Consider the following 23108-nt stretch of genomic DNA (forward strand, 5'->3'; position numbering starts at 1 on the left):
ACGGAGACAGAAGTGAAACTCCACCATCATCAGGAACCTTCACCTGGCCTTCACCTTTGTCCTGCGGTGCATGATGGGACAGGTCAGTGCAAAACAAATGTCCGTCACTCCACGTTCCGTGATGTGATGTGTCTTTAGTGTTTGTTCAGAAATGTGAATGGAGTGGACTTGAGGTAAAAACCCAGATTTCTTCAGGTTTATTCCTCTTATAACACTGTAATTAACTAATTATTACAAGGTTATGTAGTTAAGAACATCATGTAATGTCCACCAGACTGGTTAGTTCCTGTTGTCACTTGCCTTGTAGCAGCTATAAACATTCACTTCATCACCAGATTCTTTCTTCTTCTTTTTATTATTATTACACTTTCCAACAATTCCACGTTTTTATCCGTTTATGTGGAGTCTATAGAAATCGTACCTTATTAGAAGGAGCGTATTAACATACCAGATTTTTAAAAAATATTCTCCTCCGTGTCGGCATCTTGAATTAAACAGAAATAATTTGTTCCGCAGCCTGAATGGAATTGTAGCTAATTATTTCCCTTAATTGACACAGCGTTTAATTGCAATTAAAAATGCAAATGATGGTGCAGATCTTTGATTAAACTCCTAAGTTCCTTGTTGGTTTGTGAACGTCCTGGAAGATTTGTGGCTGTTGACGCTCTGCTGCAATAAAACATCAGGAGACGGCGTAATTAACCTTAAACGCTAAAAAGGATGTGTGTTTTAATTACCGTCCTCTCAGCGGCGATGCGGCGTTCGGCCTCGTCTTAGTGGTAAGTGTGTTATAATACACAAATTACATGCTAATTAGGCAGAACAATGCTTTGGGATTCACAGATTTACATTTGCATATGAGCTAATTAACTTTCATTAAGGAGTGAGCTAATTACTAATTTCGGGAAGATTAGCTGGAAGTGATCGGTAGGAGCAGAGCTGTGTGGTCTTTTCGTGGGATTTATTAAGAGTATCGAAGGCGGCTCTTAGAAAATAATTGTTTCTCTGGTAGCTACACGATTAATAATCAGAGCTCAGATGATAAACAATACCGTCTCTCAGCCCCAACACTGGAGAACGAAAGGTTCTTTATGATCGTCTGTAATAATTTAGCGTCTTTAACTAGCGCTAATTAAACACCGTGGCTGTAGAGTGGCTCTTCACCCCACCGATAATGAAGAACATACAATAGCAGCAGTTTAATGAATTATGTAAAACTAAATGGAGCTTGTCAAAAAGAAAAGAAAAAAAAAGTCAGTCCCGACACAGGAGAAGAGGAAAAAAAACCTCCAAATTAATAGACGTGCCAATCACACGTCTCGGAGGAATTTCCCCTGTCCATATACATTAACAAAGGTATATGACTTTTACATCAATCAGATGATAATTGCTTTTGTGTCTGCTGAAATGGAGTTAGTGCTGAGGGGCATGAGCACCGTTTCCCAAAAAAACCCCGCCCCTTCTCCCCATCAGAAACCCATTTTTAAAGACTTTTGTTTAAGACGCTGATCAGAAGACAGGCGCTGCAGTTCTCTTCTGATATCTCAATACGCTGTCTCCCACAGTTAGTTAAAGTGTGAAGCGGTGAGGAGCCAGCTCTCAGTGAGGAGCTCTGCTGTGACCATCAGGAGAAAGTGGAGCTCTGAGACGTTTCCAGGATTTTAAAGCAGCAGTTTGTTCAGTCTAGGCTCAGATGATGATGATTTTGGCGTGTCCCATGTCCTACAGGTCCAACACACACACACACACACACACGGACTTACAGTTATATTTATTTTTCAAGACTAATTCTTGTTTTTACTTACGCTACAGCAGCTACAGTCATTCCCTCTCTCCCTCCCTGTCTCTCTCTCTTTCTCTCTCTGTCTCTTTCCCTCCCTCACACAACACGTAAACTCTGTCCTGGAAGTCAAATGAATGAATACAGTATTTATTTTGTAAATGTTTTCTCTTTAGTAAATCATCCGCTCCAGACAGATAAAGCATCCTAACCTACGACGCTGTTACTGCAGAACCATAACCTTAATACGGACCAATCAGAATTCAGGAACTGTTATGACCTCATCATCAGATTTCAGATCTTAACATCCCTGAAATCATGTACATTATAATTATTTATTGTTCTTTGGTTAGTAAATGGTCATAATGCACTTCTGAAACATTTATATACACCCTGTTTAAACTTTCACGATAGAAGGTATATTAGAGTATATTATTTTACACATAAGGCCTAATATCTAATTTTATTGCTTTAAAATAACAAGAAATGACTTTCTGCTCTTTATTACAGACTGAGGGAGCTTCACTGTGAGTGTTGGATTAGTGAGTGAGTGCTGCCCTCTAACGACCGGTTTGTGAATTACACATGTTCATAACTGAGGATTTAGATTTTTTTTTTTAGTTTATTTATTTGTTTATTTTTTATAAATCTCTATTTAATCTGGAATATGCATTTGAGATCCAAATTAAAAGCTTTAGCCTAAAAACAGCATATGGTTTAAATTTATTTTGCTCATATCGTTACAAAACAATGTAATATAATAGTGATGAGTTAAGTCGTGGATTAAATTTATTCTGCAGAATTAAAATGGACTTGGTGCTAAAATAACAACCCTATATAATTTGAACCTCAAATATTAATGAAATAAATATGAAAAAAAAGGATAAACTCAAATTTAATGTTTTGGATTAATATGAAAAAAAATATGTAAAATTTAGCTTTCAGAACTAAAAGAATAAATATAATACATTTATTTAAGTGACGTCTACCTTTACCTGCACATGAATGTAATATGGAGTTGTCCCGCACTTTACAGCTATAACAGCTTCAACTCTTCTGGGAAGGCTTTCCACAAGGTTTAGGAGTGTGTTTATGGGAATTTTTGACCATTCCTCTAGAAGCACATTTGTGAGGTCAGGCACTGATGTTGGATGAGAAGGTCTGTCTCACAGTCTCCACTCTAATTCATCCCAAAGATGTTCTGTGGGGTTGAGGTCAGGACTCTGTGCAGGACAGTCAAGTTCCTCCACACCAAACTCACTCATCCATGTCTTTATGGACCTTGCTTTGGTCACTGGTGTGCAGTCATGTTGGAACAGGAAGGGGTCATCCCCAAACTGTTCCCACAAAGATGGGAGCATGAAATTGTCCAAAATGTCTTGGTATGAAGCTGAAGCATTAAGAGTTCCTTTCACTGGAACTAAGGGGCCGAGCCCAACCCCTGAAAAACAACACCTGAACTCAATGATCTGGAGGGGTGTCCCAATACTTTTGGCAATATAGCATATATTTATTCCTTTAGTACTGAAAGCTAAATTTTACATTTATTTCCACATTAATCTTAAACATTAACCAAACTGCTGTTTTTCCTTATAATTATTTTTTATAACTTGAGTCATTACAGAATTCATCTCAGTTCTTCAGTTTAGTTGAAGATTATTATGGTAAATATTTAACTTTTTTTCTTCTTAGAGTTTCTGGGAAAAATAATTGTAAGCGTCTCCCTGGTCTTGTGCTTGTTCCTCTGAGGAATTTAATCGTGATGTTTCCTTCGTTTGAACAATGAAGTGTGAAATGAAGACAGAGAGCCGTGCTAAGCGACAGTCCTTTATTGCATAGACACCTTTCAGTACAAGCGTTCCTCCACACAGCCTTTATACACGTCTTACAAAACCCCAGAATGTATTTACAGCTTTATTCTTTTGTGCAAACGTGAAATTCTTTATGAGGAAATACCTAGAAGGCATGCATAGCAGAGAACTTTGGCCAGGTCAATGAACACACTTTTCTTTTTGTTATTGAACACATCACTTGTGTATGCAGTTGAACACACCATTAGTGGCACAAAAATACCTAAACTACTCAGGATATTTCAGTAATATGATATTTAAACATCACACACGCTCTACAGGTGGACTCTAACAGACTGGATATGTCTTTATGAAGATATAACTTTGGTGTTGTAAGTGAAATACTTAAAAATAAAACAATGAGCTGAATCTGGCAGTGTCCTGTCCTGAACCTGAAACTTAGTGTGAAGTCTAAACACTGATTAAATAGTTTACTTCTTTAGGTTTCTTCTCAGCTAACGATAAAGAAAACAACTTTTTTTTTTGTAATTCACACACCTCTAAAATAAAATATAATCCCTCAAAATAGAAAACCTAGGAGAAAGCACCAGCACTAGAGCTCTACACTGTTAGTAAGTGTTAAAGACAGTTCCTTAAATCATCGTGCACAAAAACAACACTGATCTAAAGACAACGATCCCAGACACCCTCCCAGACACGGCATGTAAAAGAACTGGACAGCCCCAAGGTGACTACTCACTGACCAAAGGAAAAAATAGAGAAAAAGAATTAAGATTATAGAGAGATAAAATGCTCACGGCGAGTGCGGTGTGGCAGGTAAAAACCGGCAACCATTTCTCACATTCTGAGGTTGAAAATGTTTTGCGATGGTCACTATTGGGTGTGTCTTTGCCACAGTTTCACCAGTAAGGCCACTATAGCACCATGTCCACATAAACTGAATAATGAGCATCTTAAAAATAAAATTTGTGAAGAAAAATCACTTGTGTATGAAATGCATCTGTGCTGCAAGTATCATCATATTGGTCCAGAAATAACGCTGTCCATTTTTTTAATGATCAAAACCCAAAGAGAGCGAGGAAAACACCCCCGCTTACCTATTTTGGGAATAGGAACGTTTTGAAACAAATTTCAAGGATAATATTTCACAGGTGGACCAAAGAGAGAAGACAGAGAGTGTTTCTCGATTAAATTGCTTTGCTGCTCATTTGCATAAACCTTATTAAGTCTGTTTCCACTTCAACATTTGCTCCACCTCCTTGTTGCTAAAATCTCTAAAGCAGCTCTTGGTAACTATAAACAGCTTCTATACTAAGCACCAGAAACATCATGGCTAAGACGTGACAGAGAACTCGGATGATTAGGTTCGAAGGTAAAGATTTTAGTACAGAAAATAAAACAAGTAACGGTTTTAGAAGCAGGTTAATCTTCTGTATACTTTATAAGCTGCGATGTTCACCTGCTGGAATGTCAATTAACACGAGTGTAAATGAGTATACCGAGATAAATAGCTAGTTGTAAATTGTAACAAAAATACTTGAGTCTCGCTGGTTAGATACGTAAAAAACACCTTCTCTAAACAGAAAAATACAAGCTAAAGTAAATTCGGCATTTCACAGGAGCAGAAAGCTAGCATTTAGCCAAATTAAACCATTTTGGTACGTGACTAATCCCTCCTTCTGTCCATACACATGGTATTCTTTTGATGTTTTAAGTGGTGAGATTGTGTGACGCGTTTTTACACATCATTTTTTTTAATCTTTTTAGTTTAACATTTATTTATTTGGCTGATGCTTTTATTCAAAGCAACTTACTCTTCAATTGAGCCACTGAAAGTTAAGTGTCTTCCACGAAGACCTTTTGAACCATCAACATTCTGAACCTTAACCTCTACCTCCACTCATCACAGTCTGAGAACCACCGAGAGGTTCAGCAGGAATTTGTGTCTTTAGCCCATGTGAGTGGACGTCCTGCATACGGGTAGCTCTACAATAAAACTACCTGTCTGAACTGGCTCTGGGAGTCCTGGAGCTTTGGTGGTTTTTGAGGTTTTTCCACACTTCCTGCTTGTTGCCGCGATCTGGGCGAGGCAACTCGAGTTGTAGATGATGAACCACCGGTGCTCTGGAAAAAAAAAAATCGCAAGGGAAACAAATCAGAGATAAGGACGGAAAGAGAATGGAAAGAGTGAGAGCAGCAAATAGTGGGATTTCAGAGAGCCAGGAAAGTACAGCCAACATGCTGAAGTGAACCCACCTCACATCATGCACAATCAAGTGATAAAGATCAAAAGGAAATGAGTTGGATAGGGAATACCATCACCATATCAAGAAGTGAAGTGGTAAAGACAAGAACAGCAACCCATCAAGACTCCACAAATCATAACAAATCACACACAGGACTGAACAAAGAGGGTTCCCCACCGTGAATCCACCCCACAGGCACCTACAAACACATTCACGTTGGATTAGAGTCAGTGGTTAGAACGGCAGAACCTCAAAGGCAAACCCAAAGCACTGAGAGGCAGGCGAGAGGAGCTGAATGGAGAGACCTGTTTAGTGCTGCTGGAGGAAGAAGGTCGAGGAACGCATTGTACTTTAGACTTCTTCCTCTGGGGAGGCTTCTGAGGCTTTGGCCCTAGAGGAGCTGGTTTCTTTGAAGGACTGCTTTCAACCTTCGCTGCTTGGTTCTCGGTGGCTCTTTTGACGACAGGATCTTTACAGGAGGCGTCGGGGGACAGTGCAGGGTCCATGTTCGTGATTGTGGTTTCTAGTTGTTTAATCGTCTCCTCCAGGCTGTCTAAGGTTTTGTATGCAGTTTGACAGATCTCATTAGTCCTTCCTGTAGAGGGTTGCTGGTTGACTGTCTGGGATTCAGATGTCTCACTGGCCGAAACGTCAGGACTGGCAGTGTCTATACTGGATTTAATCTCAAATCTCTTGGCTTCTCTTGCTTCCTTCAGCGTACCGTCTGGTTCCTCCTCGTCCTCATAAACCACCACCTGCAATGTCTTCTTGCCCGTTTTAGTACCGGTACGAAGGGCCTGGCCGATAGCTGCCAGTTGCTTCTTTGGGAACTTGAACTTAAACTTCTTTTTAGCTTCTTGCTTGACGTCAATGGGGAGGTCCACTTGGGACACATCCTCTGATACCGCAGAAGAGCAATCGCTGGGTTTCTGCTGTTGGCCAGGTACCTGGAGATAATTACCACTAGTGCTCTCTGATTTGCTGCTGGACTTGACCTGATCGTCAGCCCTGTCCTTGGCCACCTCTTCCTCATTGATCTCCTCAGTGTCCTCGATGATGCGCTCCTTTGAGAGCGTCCTGTCCAGCTCTTCTTCACATTCGAAGATGGTGGAGAGACGCTTGTAGGCCTGACGGATGTCCATGGGCTCATCGAACACGATAATAACCGGTTTCTTGCTGAACTCGCCGTCTTCAGGGGCGGACACCGTCTCGTCCGTTCCTACTTTAACGGTTTCCACGTCTTGTTCCGTGGAGCTCACGAGCTGCTGGTATTCCCCAGTGGACAGAGCCTGCACTCTGGTTTTGGTGATCATAAAGGCGATGTTGTCTGATGGAGGTTGAAGCTCATCTGCAGGAAGGTCAGGGCTCAAGCTGATCTCCTCAGTGTACCCGTTTCTTCCCCTAGACGATCTCAATACCACCTGCTGAGTGTCTTCCTGGTACACGGTTTCTCCCGATAGGACCAACGTTTCTGGTCGCACCAGTGATTTAGCCAGCGGAACCTCAGATCCGTTGTCAGATGGTTTCTCTGAGGCATGAATGAGATTTTCTGAAGAAACCAACAACTGACTCTCTGGCTTGCTGGCGATGTTCTCCGGCGACTCTTTTGGAATATTAGTTTCATCCCTGTCACTGCTGATAACCTTCTGAGTGTCAGCGGACACTTTCAGGCTTTCCTCTACTGATTTAAGGGAATCTAAATTCAAGTCAGATGGCGTTAATACGTTTGGCTGTTGAGTAAAATCAGGAGAATTCGGATGCGCCACCTTAGGTGAGGAAACTCCTTCCCTGGGATCGCTTTGGACTTCAGATCCTCCCAGTGGATTGTCGCTGCCTGCTTTTGCTGTGCCAGTGATGTAATATATGATCTAATGATAAACAGACAGAGATTTGTAATGCCATACAACTCAAATATTCACTGGGAGAAATTAAGACAAGCTAAGACAAATATTTTACCCCAGATCCAGGTGAAGCCTGAGGAGTGTTTTTTCCATCTTCACAATGGAGAGCTGAGCTCTAACGTTTTTTAAAGACAAGATGAAATCTGTAAAATCTTACATTCAGCAACAGCTTTAAAAGACAAAACATTAATCAGGAACTTTATCTGCATATTTTTGGTAGAAATCATGCAAGAAACCTGAAAATGAAATGACTTTTTGTCAGTTCATCAAGAAGGCTCTAATGGGAAAGAAGTGTATGTTAGTATATTCATTTAGCATTCCAGAAGATCCAGATGCTGATACGCGTGATCCTCAGCCTTGTTCACATTGCACATGCAACTGATGTTTTTCACGCAGCATTGCAGTTGGAGAACATTAGTTGAAGTTCTGGAAATCTAGAACCATATAGCATACAAATAAAGCTAATGGAAGTCTTTAAAGGAGCTAAACTGATCTTAGCTCTTCTTGTTTCTTCTGGTGGAAACTTGCTAAATTTAATCAATCACACAAAGTAAAACTTGCACTAAAGGCCAGCGTGGGGATTTAGGAGACGAGAGACAGCACAGAAGAGATGCATATTTCAAGACCAGTAAAATGCCATTAAATCATTCCTTGCTCCATCGAGCAGCAGAAGTGCGAGTGTGTGTGTGTGTGTGAGGTTAGAGATGCTGCAGAATACCAATGTGTCTCTTGAAGCACTGCAAACATGGTTAAAGCCATATCAAGCCTAAGTGTTAGTAACGCCGGTTAAGGAGCGTCAATTCAGGAGGACGGCGGCATTACGGCAGCAAACAGCTAGGGGGCGCTAATCTGGATCGGTTACCTTTGGGTCATATGCAGAAAGAGAGAAGGCTGGCTCCAGCTCTTGGTCTGGGAGCACGTGGGTGGTCAGGTCAACAATGTATCTGGGCTCTAAGTCTTTAACTGGACACTTCTCAAACACCTGGAGCGGAGTGTGGACAGCATCCATGTTAGTGTTTAATTTCATAGATTAAGCAAACACGGACTGAAATTTCTATCCCTTTGGGAAACACTGGCCCTCTGAGAGTGTCCCTGATATGTGATGTGTCAAATTGGTAGGTCTGAGAAGGTTCCACACAAGTTCATCTCTTTTAGTGGGAAAGTGTGATAACAGCTCACCACTAGAGGTCAGTAAATACCAAACTATAACACAGCAGAGTTTACCAGTTTAAGATGATGCCTGAGGACAGAGTGTTGGTGTCATCATGGGTGTGACTCGTAAAATAAGTGTGTTTGTTATAAAACACCTCCACCCCACCGTGTGTGTTAAACAGGTTGTTAGGTTGTTTTTTTCACCTGACTTTACTCAGACTGAGGGTTTATCTGCCTGGGTGTGATCAGGTGTGTGTGTGTGCAGAATATACAGCTTCTCACCTGCAGTTCTGCTATGATCTTATCTTCATCGTGTTCGTCCTCCACCTCTTCACGTGCGTTGACAGGAGGAAGTGTGCGTGGTTTGGGTTTCAACTCCGGACGCACTCGCTGGGGTTTGGACTGGACAGCTTCCTCCTCTTTCTCCTGATGAGAAAACAGACTTGACTCAGTGGTGTTTATTTACACTCACATGCTCTCATGCTAAATTCTCCTTTCAGAGCAAGAAGCTGTAGTGGAAATAGCAGGAGATTGAAAAACAAACCTCTTTCCACTTTCTGTGAAACTTGAGATACAAAAATCTAAAATAATTAGTAATGTTATGAATACTGATGTACTGGAAACATCAGAGGAGATATATACACCAGGTGTGGTGAGTACCCTACTACACACAGCGCTGTAACCTGTACAGCTTACATTTAAATGTGCAAATGTTTGTGCACCCACAACGCACGCATGACCAAGACCATGAATATTTACATAAATGTCTAAAAGAAATGGTTGATGTGGCGCGTCCATCGTCTGAGCCCCTGTACTGTTACTATAGAAACGATAACACATTACAATAAGCTCATTGAGCCATTACCGTCATATGATGATGTAAAAAATTAATCGACACCTGACCAATCAGAATCCAGTACCTTCTTTGATTATATTATTCAATTACACTTTATTTGAAAAAGTAAGAACATGCAAAATACCTAGAAGAACATTCATGCTCTCAGTCTGAGAAAGGTGTCTGGGAATGTGGCTAAACAAGGTCTTTCTGTTACACACACACCTGGGGAGGGGCGGGGTCCTGGCGAGTGGTGAAGATGACCTCTCCGGAACGTCCAGTCGTCAGTCCTGTGGCTGTGATGGGGAGCCTGCGGGGCGGGGCAGGAGGTGGGGATTTGTTTGCCGCATCCTGATTGGGCGTTGCTCGGTCCACGCTGGCTCTGTGAGGCTTCTCTATAGGAGGTTTATGAACGCACTCCAAGCTGGTCTGGACCGGTTTATCTGCTACTGGTTCGGCTGGAGAGGTGACCTCTGTTTGGAAAAGGAAACAAAAGCATGTTGAAAACATTTGTGTTTGCACACAGGAGGTGTTAAAGGCCATGATGGAAGGGCAGATGTGGATTTTTGGGAAGGTGCAAAGACTTCTATTCACTTTGTGAGACTTAAAAAGTAGAGATACACTGTGCATCTAGAAAGCTGACCACTTTCCAAAATATAATAAAAGTGTTTATTTGAATTTTACTGAATGGAGGCCACGCCTCCTTCACTAAGATCGGACAGGCACGGAGGCCACGCCTACTTCACTGAGACTGACCCATAGTGACAGGCACATATACTGCTAAAAGCGACTTATTAGTCCAGTGAAATTTCATATAATTTGATTTAATATTATTAAAAGCAGCTGAGGGACAGACCTGGGCATGGAGACTGAGGTGTGTCCACTTCATCAGGCCGGATGGAAGTCGTAGCTGAGGCTCTGCTCTTCTCCTGATTGGTCAGCTCCAGGTCAGGTATGTTCTTCATCAGGTTAGCTTGAGCCTGCTGTAAAATGCGCTCCATGTCTGCTTCTTCCTCGGCCTGTCTCCTGTCTGCCACCTGGAAGGACACGCCCACAACCTCAAACCTCAAAATCTTTACAACCCAATATCACAGGATTCAATACATACAGTTAAATAGTACATATACAATATACAGATAAGTGCTGTGATGAAGGCCCAGTAACTGGCTGCTCCTCACCTCGTCTATCTCAGTGGTCTCTCCACAGCTCAGCGGCTCATTCTTGACGTGATGGACGTCACTCCCGGTCACCGTGACGACGGCAGGGGCATCTCGGCCGTGACTCGGGACCAGCGCTGAGCTGCATGACCTCTGTGCCATGATGGGAGAGGAAGAAGAGATGGAGACAAGCTCACAGTGGGTGAGGTTAGAAGAAGAGGTGATGGTAAAGTGGGCGGGGTTTGAGGATAAATGCTGCTGAGGTGTGGCTGATTCCCGGGTCAGTCCGGGGGAATCGGGTGACTCGGGCTTCGTGGAGATCGGGTCAGTATGTGGGGAGCCTTCTGTAGCCCGTCTGATCAACATACACAAGGTATCAGTAACACACACACACACACACACACATCTACAGCAGGATAAAACATCTTAATCTTGAATAAAACATCCTGCTTAAATAATAGAATGAGCATCATTTTAATTCTCTCTACCATGTGACCATAAAAATGTGGAGTATTCTGTGTGTGTGTGAGAGAGACGTACATTCTGAGGCTGCTGAGAGTCTCGGTCAGGGCTTTAACCCTTTTCAGCATGTTGTCCATCTTCTGAGGTTCCTCCTTCAGGAAGCGGACAGCCTCCACCTCCATCCTCAACACCGCATGCATCCTCGACTGCAGAGCTGGGAACTCTCCTGATCACACACACACACACACACACACACACAGGTTTGTCATCATCAGGTCTGTAAAGTGCTTCTTTTTAAACTCACATCCTGCTGGTGTTTGGCTCAAACACTGACCAATGAACTATCACTGTCCACTTTATTACATCATGTTTTTAAAATACGTTCATATTTAAGTTTTAAGAGCAAAGACATCTTGCTGCAGCTCCTTTCCTCCATGCGTCTGACCTCAGGATATCCTTATAGTCAGTTTCCCGGCATCCTGAGGACATTTCTTACCCTTCAGTGTGGCCAGCGTCTCCCCGACCTTCCTCAGATTAACTGCTCCGTCCTCCACGTCCCGCAGCGTGACGGATATCTGAGCCGAGCTGGAGTTCCTCTTCAGCTGCTCCACGTGTTTCTCCAGATCCCTGTAAAAGATGACGCAGGAGATTAACAATCCTGTATTAAACACACACACACACACACACTGAGCTGCAGGAAATAAAGCGAGAGATTAGACCTGGATGTGTTCTGTGTTTGATTAAAGGAACGCTGCAGTATAAAGTTTTTTACTGCAGTGTCACTGTGCAGGTAAACACCTTCTACACACCTGCTGCACTTTTTATTTTTATTTAAGACCATTAAAATGAGCCAAAATTTGCTTTTTACAAACAAAAAAAATAATTTTGTAACCGCAGTTCTGATGAAATTATTCTGTTGTGTCTCGGAATCTGAAGGAATGTTTCCATTCCGGTCCACTAGGGGTCAGTGCTGCCAATTTAACACATTATTATATTACTTAAAAAAAATACAGAAAGAACAAGTGACCTATAATTGTGGTCAATGCTTAGCTGTAAAAGAAGTCAAAGAAGATTTACATTAAATCCACACATCACTTCTGGATAAACAGGCAGGACGTCATCCCCTAGTGGCAGTCATATCGCATTTATAAAACATTTATTAAAACTTTTACCCTACGTAAAACATGAGGCAGGAGATTTTTTTTAATCATACAGATGTACATGTAACTAACATCAGCTAGCTAACAACTACAAATTAACTCATTACAACAAAACTCACAACTCACACTATGCCTAATTCCTCCTGGGTCATTCACACACACACACACACACACACACACACACAGAATACAAACTACTTCCTGTCCATTGTTTAGTGAGAATGTGTTTAAATTTAAACTGAATTAAAAACATGTTCCAGATCTGTATTAGTCAATTTAAGATAATTAGCACCTTGATTAGATTTATACTTCATTTACATGAATATATATCTCAGGTCTAATCTGCATATCCAATCTAGATCACAGCCCAGGAATGGAATAAAGATCAGACTCGGTCAGAATCCTGATTTCTGCACTGAATTCCGCAGGATACTGATCTCTCTCCATGTTTTGTTTCATTATTTTTTTCAGGAGCGCAGTGGAGATTTATTAGAGAGAGAAAGACAGAGTGTTGAAACCTGTTCTACACGCTGGAAAGTGTTTACTCTGAGTGTGTGTGTGTGTGTGAGAGACAGAGAGAGAGAGAGAGAGGGCGGTTTGGGTGTGTAGGACTGAAGGGTTCGCTTCAGGTACCAACAACCGCCAAATACTTCAGCAGCAGAAAGAGCAGAGCTGATCAAATCTCCTCAAAGCTTCAACAACTATTTCCTGTTCAGATCAGTGAGGAGAAAAGCTCTCTGTGCTGCTGTATGAGGCCACACACACACGCGCACACACACACACACACACACACGCACACAGCTTTCTCATAGCGTGAGGTGAGAACATGTTGCCTGTTTGCCTTCAGCTTGGGATGGCCAGACCTCGGGAGGAGTCAGAGCTCCAGGGCAGTGTGACAATTCCCACTTATTTGATTGTCAAACACACAGCTCATGGTTGCACAATCAACTCCTGTGTGTGTGTGTGTGTGTGTGTGTGTGTGTGTGTGTGTAGCATGTACTCATTGACATGAAGTTTTCTTCAGAAGATGTTAGTTAACATGTATGGAAGGAGTCTCCAGTGTCTGTGGCTTGTGGAGTTTTCAGATGTTCTTCAGGAGTCAAAAAGATCTCTGCTTTTTTATCTAATAAACTTCAGGAGAGACTGAAGTGTGTTATTTGTTCCACAGGAACGTGAGGGACGTGAACTCAGAACCCTGTGGATGTGTTCAATCAGGTTAGTGCTAGCCTCTCACCCCAGCTGGAGCAGCACGCTCTCCTCCATGACCTCGTATCTGTGTCTCTCCTCGTCCACCTCCATCCTCTGCTTCTTCAGCGGGTCGTCCAACATCTGCAGCTTCTCACACATCCTCACGGTCAGTTCCTCCTCCGCCTGCTTCAGCATCGTCCTCATTGCCACCTGGTTCTGCAGCTGGATACGACGCAGTCAACCCATCAAACACACGACACACACACACGGGTTCTACAACAGAACTAACGTAGCGATGGACACGTTCTTGCCTGCGCCTGACGGATCTGATGGAGCTGCTGCCGGAGGCTGGACACGTTACTACGGAAGCTGGACAGGAGGAAGCCCAGAGCCGGGTCTCTGGCTGAAGGAGACACAGGAGGCTCAGACAGAAGAGTGGGACTCTTACACACAGCCACTGGGGAGACTCCTGCACCACACACACACACAGCATCATGAACTCACTCAGAACAAAACAGTAATAAACGAAACAAATGAATGAGTGTCAATCGTACTACTTGTACACTTCCATATATGGGCGTGTATACATTTACATATTATATTCAGTACACGCCCACAATCCCATATATGGTCCTCAAGCTATACAAACTCAAGGACACACCCACATTCTCATTTTTACTTTAAAGGCACACCCACTCAGGACACGCCTATATTTCCATATATGGATGGAATGCCATGATTACATTCAAGCCATCTGACCATCAAGCCACGCCCCTCAGAGACAATCACAATTTCTTTTTTTTTCATCCAAAGCCCCAACACTGATCAGTGTGCTAACAGCTAACCATGCTAATGTTAGAAATAAAGTTTCAGAAATAAATGACTGAAACGCTTAATTAATTAAATGATATATAATTAATTACTATATAATTAGACATGAAGAACATCGACACTAACCTCCAGTGTTTGTGTTTTGAGCGAGAGACTCGGAGACCAGTTTCTCACTGAAATCAGAAAACTTTGTCAGTTTTACAAAACAACAATTTGCACAAACTTTATTAGCACATTTATATGAACTTAATGCTAATGTTTTTCTGTCCTCACGATGCCGCTTGTTTACCTCACTGCCTCTTTTCCTCCGCTGGAGTTCGTCCCTTTAAAAAGTGCGTGCTGAACGAGGCCAGTGAGGCTCGCTAACTGCTGCTCCATCGCCTTCATGCGCTTACTGAGGGAAAAGTAAAACATTTACCAGAGCTAATCCAATACACTCCATAATAATCCTCTTCACTGAGGCTCTAAACACGCTGTCTATAAAACACAAGCACAGGCTCGCTAAGGACTAAACGTAATGCTAAAGCTAGTTAGCTCATAGCTATTTTATCTTCTGTATGGAGAGTGCGAGTGTGAAAATGACACAAAACGTGATTAAAAAACACCAACATTTTCCTCAGATGTGCGAGAAAACCATTCAAATGACTAAATTTACATGCAACACAACATTTAGCTTTAGCCACTAGTTCATCACGCTGACGTCTCGACTGTTAACATGTTAGAGCAGAATTAACGTGAACGTTATTGTTTTTAACTAGCATTCATCCAGCTAAACGGTGTCTGACTATAACCATCATACTCATCATTTTTGATGTAAGGATCCGCCCTGAATCTCTAAGCCACGCCCCCCCAGCTGAGTCTGGTGTGGAGTGACCCTAAGCTACACTCAAACAAACTTCAGTCTAACTCTTGGCCGAACTTTTCCTCAGAGCAGAGACATTTTTATCGTCATAGTTTAGTTTGTTCTTGGTGAAGAAAATATAAGCTTTCATTTCAAGCCTTGAAGAAACACAAAAGCAAACTTCCTGATCTTCTGTCACTCTGCTCACGTGTTCACGTGGATCGTTTCCAAAACTTACAAAGCGTTTCTAAACAGCGTCTGTAGATGTTGACAGCACAAATAACACGTGCTTACACAACACCACCGGCTCTTCTTACAAGGTCTTAAAGTAGCGAAATGTGACCCGAGCCTCACCTCTGAGGATTTGCTGATGGTACGAGGCCCTGGAACGGTCCACCTCCGTGTAAATCTGTATACACGGGGGACGTCACGCTTGCTCTGGGCCTCGCCGCCACCTCCAGTGTCCCGTTGTTGTCCTTCCGGAAAGATCTCCTCAGGGACGACGTCCTCTCCACCATCATGTGTGCGCTCTGTCCCGGGTGGATGTCGATCATCCGGACCTCATTGACCCTGTGAGGTGAAGGGGGCGGAGTTTTTTGACTCTTGGGGTTCAGCATGCTGTCGCTGTACTTGCGAGATTTTTGCCTGTAGAGGGAGTGATGGTGGAAGATGGCGCCGTCAGGGGAGTCGGTCATGTTCAGGCGTGCCTCGGGGAAGCCGTACGGATCCACGTCCTCGTCTGGTTTGACGTCCCGCCGCTCCAGGATGGCGCTGGAACACGGCGTGCTGGACACACGCTCGCGGGGTAGCGTAGCTCCGCCTGGCATGGTGCGCGAGTTGTAAGTGAAACGCGACGGCGATGAGGGAACAGAACGAGCCAGGGGTGGAGACAGAGAACCCTGAGGACCCTGGATGGGACTCTGGGGTGTAGGAAGTGTGTGACCCATCGACTGTCCACCTGCCTGCTGCTGTCTGGGGCTGTAAAGCCTCTCACGAGGAACCTGAGGAGAAGATGAATGAAATTTATTGTGTTCAGTGTGAGCAGCTGCTCGTCCTGTCCAGAGCTCCTGGGATTTATTCATGATTTATAGAAATAATTACAGAACTGTTATAACTTTTAACCCTTTAACCCTTTAACGACCTCCCAAAATGATTAACACCTGAATTACAGATATATAATATAATATCAACATTTTTAAAAAAACATTCAACTCTACAAGCACCAACATTTATAGCCTAATCAATAAATCCAAGCTCTATGAATATGCAAATTAGAATGCCTTCATCAGTGAATGCTCCACCCCCTTTCTCTGAGAAACCTGTGGCAAAGCCCTTATATGATTGGAAAATTAGAAAAAGAAAATTATATCGTTTATATATTATAATCCTCACAGCTAGGTTTCTGTGCTGCAAATAAACTTCACTCGAGGTTTTTAATGCTGTAGAAATAAAGGTTAATGTTGTTTCGCTTCAGTAAAAGTCAAATAAACATTTAAAGGAACTTGGAGTCGTTTTCCATCACAGACTCAGAGAGTCGGCGCATCGTGGCGTTACGGGATGAACAATCGTGTTTACTTTCATTTGCATTTGTTTACAGGAGATTTGCACGCAACTGAAACACACGTGTGCAGCAGACGATACACACCTCCATACCGGGGGATTAACCTGTCTGTGGGAAACAACCAGCATCAATGAGGCAAGTTTTGGTGGAATTAAGGAGGAATTTATTGTGAAAAGCTGGCGGTCTTCATGGCAGGAGTCCTGTTTTAATGAAAGAATGAAAGCGTCTCCTGTCTGAACCACGCCCCGTTCACATTAATAACCCGTTTTAGAAACACAACAGAATCCGGCTCCCGTGTTGTTCGGATTAGTGACGAAAATAAAAACAGAAACAAAAGACTGAATGCAGAACAACAGCGTCTCTGCCTCAACCTGTCTGATCCCAGAGAGACGCAGAGCGCTGCAGGACAATCAGAACCGCCTGTCTCTCATCACCCTCAGTGTTACAGCCAGCAGCATGGGTCTGTTCATGCACACTACACCGCTTAATAACACACACACACACACACACACACACACACACTACCTCACAACACACCCCGCTTAATAACACACACACACACTAACTCACAACACACCCTGCTTAATAACACACACACACACTAACTCACAACACACCCTGCTTAATAACACACACACACTAACTCACAACACACCCCGCTTAATAACACACACACACACACACACACACACTAACTCACAACACACCCTGCTTAATAACACACACACACTAACTCACAACACACCCCGCTTAATAACACACACACACACACACACACACACTACCTCACAACACCCCCCCGCTTACTAAGACACACTACCTCGCTTAATAATACTTAATAATTATTATAATACACACTGTATACACCGTACACGGGGTGTATAATAATACACACCGCTTACTAAAACACACACTACCTCACAGCACTGCCTCGCTTAACACACACACAACCTCACAACACACCCCGCTTAATAACACACACACACACACTACCTCACAACACACCCCGCTTAATAACACACACACTACCTCACAGCACTGCCTCGCTTAACACACACACTACCTCACAACACACCCCGCTTAACACACACACACACACTACCTCACAACACACCCCGCTTAATAACACACACACACACAACCTCACAACACACCCCGCTTAATAACACACACACACACACAACCTCACAACACACCCCGCTTAATAACACACACACACACAACCTCACAACACACCCCGCTTAATAACACACACACACACAACCTCACAACACACCCCGCTTAATAACACACACACACTACCTCACAGCACTGCCTCGCTTAACACACACACACACAACCTCACAACACACCCCGCTTAATAACACACACACACACAACCTCACAGCACTGCCTCGCTTAACACACACACACACACAACCTCACAACACACCCCGCTTAATAACACACACACACTACCTCACAGCACTGCCTCGCTTAACACACACACACACACACACACAACACACCCCGCTTAACAACACACACACACACACTACCTCACAACACACCCCGCTTAATAACACACACACACACACACACTACCTCACAACACACCCCGCTTAATAACACACACACACTAACTCACAACACACCCCGCTTAATAACACACACACACACTACTTCACAACACACCCCGCTTAATAACACACACACACTACCTCACAGCACTGCCTCGCCTAACACACACACACTACCTCACAACACACCCCACTTAATAACACACACACACACACTAACTCACAACACACCCTGCTTAATCACACACACACACACACACACCCTAACTCACAACACACCCCGCTTAATAACACACACACACACACACACTACCTCACAACACACCCCGCTTAATAACACACACACACAACCTCACAACACACCCCGCTTAATAACACACACACACACACTACCTCACAACACACCCCGCTTAATAACACACACACACACACACACTAACTCACAACACACCCCGCTTAATAACACACACACACAACCTCACAACACACCCCGCTTAATAACACACACACACACACTACCTCACAACACACCCCGCTTAATAACACACACACACACACTACCTCACAACACACCCCGCTTAATAACACACACACACACACTACCTCACAACACACCCCGCTTAATAACACACACACACACACTACCTCACAACACACCCCGCTTAATAACACACACACACACTACCTCACAACACACCCCGCTTAATAACACACACACACACAACCTCACAACACACAAACTCACAACACACCCCGCTTAATAACACACACACACTACCTCACAACACACCCCGCTTAATAACACACACACACACAACCTCACAGCACTGCCTCGCTTAACACACACACACACACACTACCTCACAACACACCCCGCTTAATAACACACACACACTACCTCACAGCACTGCCTCGCTTAACACACACACACACACAACACACCCCGCTTAATAACACACACACACACACTACCTCACAACACACCCCGCTTAATAACACACACACACACACTACCTCACAACACACCCCGCTTAATAACACACACACACTAACTCACAACACACCCCGCTTAATAACACACACACACACTACTTCACAACACACCCCGCTTAATAACACACACACACTACCTCACAGCACTGCCTCGCTTAACACACACACACTACCTCACAACACACCCCGCTTAATAACACACACACACACACTAACTCACAACACACCCTGCTTAATCACACACACACACACTAACTCACAACACACCCCGCTTAATAACACACACACACACACACACTACCTCACAACACACCCCGCTTAATAACACACACACACAACCTCACAACACACCCCGCTTAATAACACACACACACACACTACCTCACAACACACCCCGCTTAATAACACACACACACACACACACTAACTCACAACACACCCCGCTTAATAACACACACACACAACCTCACAACACACCCCGCTTAATAACACACACACACACACTACCTCACAACACACCCCGCTTAATAACACACACACACTAACTCACAACACACCCCGCTTAATAACACACACACACACACACACTAACTCACAACACACCCCGCTTAATAACACACACACACACACTACCTCACAACACACCCCGCTTAATAACACACACACACACTACCTCACAACACACCCCGCTTAATAACACACACACACACAACCTCACAACACACAAACTCACAACACACCCCGCTTAATAACACACACACACTACCTCACAACACACCCTGCTTAATAACACACACACACACAACCTCACAACACACCCCGCTTAATAACACACACACACACACTAACTCACAACACACCCCGCTTAATAACACACACACACTAACTCACAACACACCCCGCTTAATAACACACACACACTAACTCACAACACACCCCGCTTAATAACACACACACACTAACTCACAACACACCCCGCTTAATAACACACACACACTAACTCACAACACACCCCGCTTAATAACACACACACACTAACTCACAACACACCCCGCTTAATAACACACACACACTAACTCACAACACACCCCGCTTAATAACACACACACACACTACCTCACAACACACCCCGCTTAATAACACACACACACACAACCTCACAACACACAAACTCACAACACACCCCGCTTAATAACACACACACACTACCTCACAACACACCCTGCTTAATAACACACACACACACAACCTCACAACACACCCCGCTTAATAACACACACACACACACTAACTCACAACACACCCCGCTTAATAACACACACACACTAACTCACAACACACCCTGCTTAATAACACACACACACACTACCTCACAACACACCCCGCTTAATAACACACACACACTACCTCACAACACACCCTGCTTAATAACACACACACACACACTAACTCACAACACACCCCGCTTAATAACACACACACACACACTAACTCACAACACACCCCGCTTAATAACACACACACACACACTAACTCACAACACACCCCGCTTAATAACACACACACACTACCTCACAACACACCCTGCTTAATAACACACACACACACACTAACTCACAACACACCCCGCTTAATAACACACACACACACACTAACTCACAACACACCCCGCTTAATAACACACACACACTACCTCACAACACACCCTGCTTAATAACACACACACACACTACCTCACAACACACCCCGCTTAATAACACACACACACTACCTCACAACACACCCCGCTTAATAACACACACACACACACTAACTCACAACACACCCCGCTTAATAACACACACACACTACCTCACAACACAGCCTGCTTAATAACACACACACACACACTAAGTCACAACACACCCCGCTTAATAACACACACACACACACTAACTCACAACACACCCCGCTTAATAACACACACACACTACCTCACAACACACCCTGCTTAATAACACACACACACACTACCTCACAACACACCCCGCTTAATAACACACACACACTACCTCACAACACACCCTGCTTAATAACACACACACACACACTAACTCACAACACACCCCGCTTAATAACACACACACACACACTAACTCACAACACACCCCGCTTAATAACACACACACACAACCTCACAACACACCCCGCTTAATAACACACACACACTAACTCACAACACACCCCGCTTAATAACACACACACACACACACAAACTCACAACACACCCTGCTTAATAACACACACACACAACCTCACAACACACCCTGCTTAATAACACACACACACACACACACACACACACACTAACTCACAACACACCCCGCTTAATAACACACACACACACACACACAAACTCACAACACACCCTGCTTAATAACACACACACACACTACCTCACAACACACCCCGCTTAATAACACACACACACACACACTACCTCACAACACACCCTGCTTAATAACACACACACACACACACACACACACAAACTCACAACACACCCCGCTTAATAACACACACACACACACACTACCTCACAACACACCCTGCTTAATAACACACACACACTACCTCACAACACACCCTGCTTAATAACACACACACACACACACACACACACACACACTCACTCACAACACACCCCGCTTTATAACACACACACACACACACACAAACTCACAACACACCCCGCACAACACACACACACACACACACACTAACTCACAACACACCCTGCTTAATAACACACACACACACACAAACTCACAACACACCCTGCTTAATAACACACACACACTACCTCACAACACACCCTGCTTAATAACACACACACACACACACACACACTAACTCACAACACACCCCGCTTAATAACACACACACACACACAAACTCACAACACACCCTGCTTAATAACACACACACACACACACACACACACACACTAACTCACAACACACCCCGCTTAATAACACACACACACACACAAACTCACAACACACCCTGCTTAATAACACACACACACACACAAACTCACAACACACCCTGCTTAATAACACACACACACTACCTCACAACACACCCTGCTTAATAACACACACACACACACTAACTCACAACACACCCTGCTTAATAACACACACACACACACACACTACCTCACAACACACCCTGCTTAATAACACACACACACACACACAACCTCACAACACACCCCGCTTAATAACACACACACACACACAACCTCACAACACACCCTGCTTAATAACACACACACACACAACCTCACAACACACCCCGCTTAATAACACACACACACACACACTACCTCACAACACACCCCGCTTAATAACACACACACACAACCTCACAACACACCCCGCTTAATAACACACACACACACACTACCTCACAACACACCCCGCTTAATAACACACACACACACTACTTCACAACACACCCCGCTTAATAACACACACACACTACCTCACAACACACCCTGCTTAATAACACACACACACACACACACACACTAACTCACAACACACCCCGCTTAATAACACACACACACACACACACAAACTCACAA

At 43.7% G+C, this 23108-nt stretch overlaps 1 protein-coding gene across 5 annotated transcripts in view; it reads right to left on the minus strand.

The window, feature by feature from the left end:
- Window positions 1–3594: 3594 nt before the first annotated feature.
- The window catches only part of si:ch211-207d6.2 (sickle tail protein homolog), a 76418-nt gene continuing 56904 nt past the window's right edge, over window positions 3595–23108 (minus strand). For 4 of the 5 annotated variants that reach the window (XM_058418713.1, XM_058418714.1, XM_058418716.1 and 1 more), the window contains 15 exons: window positions 15719–16365; window positions 14813–14917; window positions 14650–14696; window positions 14004–14161; window positions 13739–13914; window positions 11841–11971; window positions 11423–11570; window positions 10904–11237; window positions 10582–10762; window positions 9951–10198; window positions 9173–9316; window positions 8601–8720; window positions 7794–7853; window positions 6143–7705; window positions 3595–5715 (listed from right to left, as the gene is read on the minus strand). In XM_058418713.1, the coding sequence (XP_058274696.1) occupies window positions 5578–5715; window positions 6143–7705; window positions 7794–7853; window positions 8601–8720; window positions 9173–9316; window positions 9951–10198; window positions 10582–10762; window positions 10904–11237; window positions 11423–11570; window positions 11841–11971; window positions 13739–13914; window positions 14004–14161; window positions 14650–14696; window positions 14813–14917; window positions 15719–16365 (4200 nt within the window). In that variant the 3' untranslated portion in view covers window positions 3595–5577. The remainder of the gene's footprint in view (window positions 5716–6142; window positions 7706–7793; window positions 7854–8600; window positions 8721–9172; window positions 9317–9950; window positions 10199–10581; window positions 10763–10903; window positions 11238–11422; window positions 11571–11840; window positions 11972–13738; window positions 13915–14003; window positions 14162–14649; window positions 14697–14812; window positions 14918–15718; window positions 16366–23108) is intronic. The other variant, XM_058418715.1, reaches the window with a different exon arrangement.

The sequence above is a fragment of the Hemibagrus wyckioides genome, linkage group LG20, assembly GCF_019097595.1.
Source record: "Hemibagrus wyckioides isolate EC202008001 linkage group LG20, SWU_Hwy_1.0, whole genome shotgun sequence".
Lineage (NCBI taxonomy): Eukaryota > Metazoa > Chordata > Actinopteri > Siluriformes > Bagridae > Hemibagrus > Hemibagrus wyckioides.